Source organism: Mobula birostris, chromosome 7 (assembly GCF_030028105.1).
Source record: "Mobula birostris isolate sMobBir1 chromosome 7, sMobBir1.hap1, whole genome shotgun sequence".
In the NCBI taxonomy this organism is placed as follows: domain Eukaryota; kingdom Metazoa; phylum Chordata; class Chondrichthyes; order Myliobatiformes; family Myliobatidae; genus Mobula; species Mobula birostris.
In genome coordinates, this window is record NC_092376.1 from 91,344,406 (window position 1) to 91,349,848 (window position 5,443).

The window sequence follows — 5,443 nt, forward strand, 5'->3', positions numbered from 1 at the left end:
TCTCAAGGGCTTCTAACACTCCCACATCGCCCTCCGAGAATTCCAGTCTCACTGACAGGTACCCATCATACGGGTAATCACCATCACTTATGCCCCAAATCTCCAGTGCATTAAACGGGGTTACTGGCAAATGCTTTAGATATTTGTTGTAGAATGACCGGTACAATAAGGTGACCTGCGACCATGTCAAGGATGGCTCTTGCAAAGATTCCCTCTATCCATAGGGACACGCTGGAACGGTGTCCCACCAGTCCATCCGGAATAAGGGCTTGGGCTTTCGGGAGTGCCATGGCTAATTTCCAGGAATGTGTTCCTCCAGATACTCCAGCTCTTTCCCTCACTGAGTCTCTCCTAAGTTTCCCAACATCTCTCCCTTCTTAGTTGCCCGGGGCTTGCCCTCCACGGGGTGCCCTGTCTCTTACATTCCCTCTGAAAGTGTCCCTCTTCCCCACAGCTGTAGCACACCCCTGGCCACTCACATTCCCACCGGAAATGCCCCTCTTTCCCACAGTTATAGTACATGCTACACGTCGCCCCTCTCCTCCTGAGATGCCCGCCACCCATCAGACCACTGCGCCCGAAGGTGGTACTCTCCCTATCCATCCCCTCAAGTGAGGGTCCCTACACCCCTGGGACCCCTTGAGTTTCTCGGTTCTCAACCCAGCTACCACCTCCTGTACCGCTGAAGATCGTCCCCGGTGGCCAGAGCCCTCTTTCTGGCCCAACGCACTCTCCTCCTCCTCCTGCATCTCTCTAATCAGCTGCCCGAATGATGGAGGGGGCTCCTTTTATAGGACTGCTGGAGACTCCAAGCCACCTTGTCCTCTTCCCGGAAACCACTAAATATCTGACTCAACTTCAACTTTGCCACCTTGTCAGCCTTCACTACCCCTCAGCGTCGCAACCCAGTAAGCATTCTCTCTAGCCGAAAAATGTATTCTGAGAGCTTTTCCCCTCTACCCTGCCGCATGTGGTGAAACTCTGCTAAAAACTCCCAGGAATCTCCCGACATTCCAAACGCTCCCTCCAAAGCTTCCAGATACTCCACCAGGGGAGCTGAGGGTTGTTCAGTTTTCAGCTCCCGGACGACACCGGCCACCCTTCCCCGCAAACTTTCCACCAATTGCTGTCTCTTTTCCTCATCCGAGCCTGGCCACGCCTCTGACAACTGGGACGTGTTTTCGATCCACGTCTCATGATCGTCCTCCTCTTCCAGGGTGGACATGGCTGCTAAGAAAATTCTCAGCTTCGGGGGGGGGGGGCCCTCAGCCCTTCTCACCAGGGAGGTAATGGTGGCTGCTAATTCAGAGGTCCCACCTCTAGCTGGGGGACGGGGCCTGGCCAAGCCTTCCCACTCTAATCCTCCACCACTGGCTACTGGCACCTCCCCTGGTGTCTCATCTAACTCCCCCTCTGGTGTCTCCTCACTTTCTTCCTCCGGGAGGGTGTGAAGACCCCATGGCCCCACCTCCCCCGGGACGCTGACCATCGATGGCAGTTCCAACGTCATGACGTCAGCACTCGTACGAACCAACACCCAGCTGGATTCCACTTCTTTACCGCACCTTCTAGCTATCAGTTCTACCTGCCTGAAACCTTTAATCAAGCTCAACCCTCGCACTAGTACTTCTCCCGAAGTGCGGAAATCCACCCCACCTAACACGCACGCATGATTCACCGGTACGTCCTCGAACTCACACCTGCTTACAATCTTATCGCGATCCATCTCCGCACTACTTAATGTGGCGATTTATACAGCTTACCGAACATTCAATCCCGGACGCTACCCCCACAAAAGTAATGTTCAGCTATATCGGCTCGTGTTTATCTAGGGGAAACCCCGTCCACCACCCAACTGCGTCTCCCGGTTGCATCAGTTGCTGAGCAATGCCACCTGTTCGACCTCAAACATCAAACATCAGCCCGCACACAATGTACACTTTACAGACCACACTTTGTAAATCTTACTGGGACTATGAGATTAATAGAGATACAACATAAAAGAAAAAGAAAAAGGCGCCAGTCTCATCAAAATTCAATTTCTTCGTGCACACAGTTGGAGCTCAAATACCCGGGGTCTTCTCTCTTCACCCTGCAATCCACTCCGACCCCCTCGACTCGCAGCTCAGAATCACCCAAGGTGATCAACCAGAGCGATTCCAGCAGGTCTGTCTTCTCCCGGTCTCTCCTCCAAAAGCCCACCAAAACACCGTTTCCCAGCCGTATGAGACAGAATAGCACGGACAGCCGTTGGTTCATTCTCCCCTTGTAACCCAAACAAGCTGCTAGCTGCTAGAAAAAGAATCACTGTCTCAGCTGTTAACATCACAGAGAAACCACTTTAATTATAACATAACAAAGAAACAATTTTGATTAACATACGCAGTAACATAAAAGAAGAAACCCCTTACACCTATAAGAATGTCATGCATAACTTTTACAATGCTGGCAAAACCATCTACGGCCCAATAAATCGATGCATTACTCCCCTGGAAACAGCAGATGGTCTAACACTTCTGAAGAATCAGAATACCATTCTGCTGAGGTGGGCCGAGCATTTTAACACCCTGCTGAATCAGGACTCTGACGCAGACCCCACCATCCTGGACGAATTGCCTGAACTTCCTACTATCCACGACCTCAGTCTACCACCAACCTTCCAGGAGGTTCTATCAGCTGTCCATTCGCTTAAGAACAACAAGTCCCCTGGCACTGACAATATCCCTGCTGAGTTACTGAGGAACGGAGGGTACAGGTGTATGCGCACCCTCTACCAGTACATCACCAAGGCCTGGACTGATGAGAACATCCCACAGCAATGGAGAAATGCAAACATCGCTGTCATTTATAAGAACAAGGGTGACAAGGCCATCTGCGGCAATAGTAGGGGCATATCACTCCTTTCTGTTGCTGGAAAGGTCCTGGCTAAGGTGATGCTTCAGAGACTCATCAGCAACATCACCGAGTCAATGCTGCCTGAATCGCAGTGTGGATTTAGGAAGAACAGAAGCACGATCAACATGACCTTTACAGCCCAGCAGCTTCAGGAAAAGTGCCAGGAGCAACATCAGGACTGTTTATGGCCTTTGTTGACCTCTCCAAAGCATTCAACACTGTGCAAAGAGAGCTCTTATGGGATGTCCTCCTCAGGTTTGGCTGTCCCAATAAATTTGTTAACATCCTCCGCCAGTTCCACGCTGGGATGACTGCTAGGGTGACCACAGGAGGACAAGAGTCCGAGCCCTTCCTTGTATGCACAGGGTGAGGCAGGGGTGTGTGCTAGCGCCAGTGCTCTTTAACGTCTTCCTCCTGTGTATTACCAAGCAACGAGATTGAAGACAGCAGCGGTGTGGCAGTGGACGTCAGATTAGGTGGCAACCTCTTTGACATCAGGAGGCTCCGCACAACCACCAAACTCGATAGAGATCGGGTCCTGGAGCTGCAGTATGCAGACGACTGTGCCCTTGTGGCCTATAGTCCAGAGGATCTTCAGACTGTCCTTGCTGTGGCGGTGAGACCGTACAGCAGGATGGGGCTGACTGTCAATACCACCAAGACAGAAATGGTTTGCCAATGGAGTATCAGTGTCCCACCCACTCTACCTGCCTTCACTGTTGGTGATGAAAAGCTGTCAGTAGTGCCATCTTTCAAATATCTGGGGAGCATTCTCTCTGAGGATAGCGGTATTGACAATAACATCCAGAGCCGCATTAAACAGGCATCAGTTGCCATTGGGAGACTTTGGCATCGAGTCTTTCAGAACAGGAGTCTTCATCCCTCCACAAAGGTCACCGTATACTAAGCAGTCTGTGTCGCCACCCTCCTTTATAGCTGTGAAACTTGGGTAACCTGCAGCCGTCACATCAAGTCCTTGGAGCGTTTCCACATCAGCTGCCTCCAGCGCATCCTGGGAATTACCTGGCGTGAGTGAGTGCCTCACACTGAAATACTTGTAAAGACCAACTGCAGAAGTATTGAGGCCATGGTCACCCAGCGTCAGCTGCAGTGGCTGGGGCACGTGATAAGGATGTCCCCATGTCGGCTACCCCGCAGAGTGTTATATGGCCAGCTACATCGTGGTCGACGCTCAGCTGGAGGGCCGAAGAAGCGCTATAAGGATCAAATGAAGAATGCTTTAAGGAAATGCAAGATCAGACCTGAGGACCTGGAGGATGTTGCTGCTGACCGTACCACTTGGCGACAGCTGTGTAGGGACGGGTTGATATTCTGGAGGTGGAAAGAACAATCAGAAAACAGCAGAAGAGAGCCAGGAGAAATGCAGCCGTCGCTGCCACCACTACCACCACCACTACTACATATACATGCACCACCTGCAATAGAGCTTGTGGGTCCAGGATAGGGCATCAAAAGATCTCATCATTAAAGGAGTGGACGTCGTCATTGGATTTCGATAGACAATTGAAGAAGAAGAAGAAGTGTATGTGTAAGAGAGAGAGAAAGAGAGAGAGAGAGAGAGAGAGAGTGTGTGTGTGTGTGTGTGTGTGTGTGTGTGTGTGTGTGTGTGTGTATGTGTGTGTGTGTGTTTGTGTAAGGAATCGGCTACTACGCAGCACTGGATAGTTTGTCGAGACAGGGCCACCAGTTGCAAAAGGTGGTCACTGACCAAGCCACTCGGCTGAGGGGTGCATGTATTCTTGGTCGGTGGGCAACATTGTAAGTGTAGCCTGACTACCGAGAACATTTGGGTTGTGTGGAAGTTACTGTTCAAAGAACAGAGGATGCATGTATACTTGATCAGGAAACCACAAGGCAGTGCATTGTTTGTTACTGTATTTCTGACTGTATGTGGGAAAACATGGAGAATCAAGGCGCAAGAGAGATGATAGTGCAGGAATATTTAACCTTCCATATAAAAGGGGTACAGCAACGTCATGGGTTTAATTGTGAAGAGGGAGAACTCAGTAAGTTTGTACTCCATACATTTGAGAAGGCTGAAGGGAATAGACAAAGCCAGGTAGGTTAAGACTTGAAGCTCAGGGGAACATTGGCAGTGGTGGCCAAACTAATCCAAGAGGAAGTGAGATAAAACAACAACCTTGACTTTGTGACTAGGCATAGCTCAAATGCCATCTGTAAATCTGCTAATGATACAACCATTGCTGGCAGAGTCTCAGATGGCGACGAGAGGGTGTACAGGAGTGGGATAGACCAGCTAGTGGAGTGGTGGTGTAGCAACAACCTGCACTTAACGCTAGCAAGACAAAAGAGCTGATTGTGGACTTCAGGAAGGTAAGTCAAAGGAACACGAACCGATCCAGAAAGAGGGATCAGTTGTGGAGAGAGTGAGCAATTTCAAGTCCTTGGGTGTCAATATCTCTGAGGATCTAACCTGCTCACAATATACTGATGCAGCTATAAAGAAGGCAAGACAGCAGCTATATTTCATTAGGAGTTTGTCACCTAAAACACTGGAAAATGTCTA

The 5,443-nt window shown here is 50.2% G+C and overlaps 1 protein-coding gene across 1 annotated transcript; it reads right to left on the reverse strand.

Annotated features, from left to right (window-relative positions):
* Positions 1-892: 892 nt before the first annotated feature.
* Positions 893-1,726, reverse strand: LOC140200940 (paraneoplastic antigen Ma2 homolog). Its single transcript, XM_072264584.1, has one exon. It carries the CDS (start codon positions 1,724-1,726, stop codon positions 893-895), a length of 834 nt encoding a protein of 277 aa, XP_072120685.1.
* Positions 1,727-5,443: the final 3,717 nt, after the last annotated feature.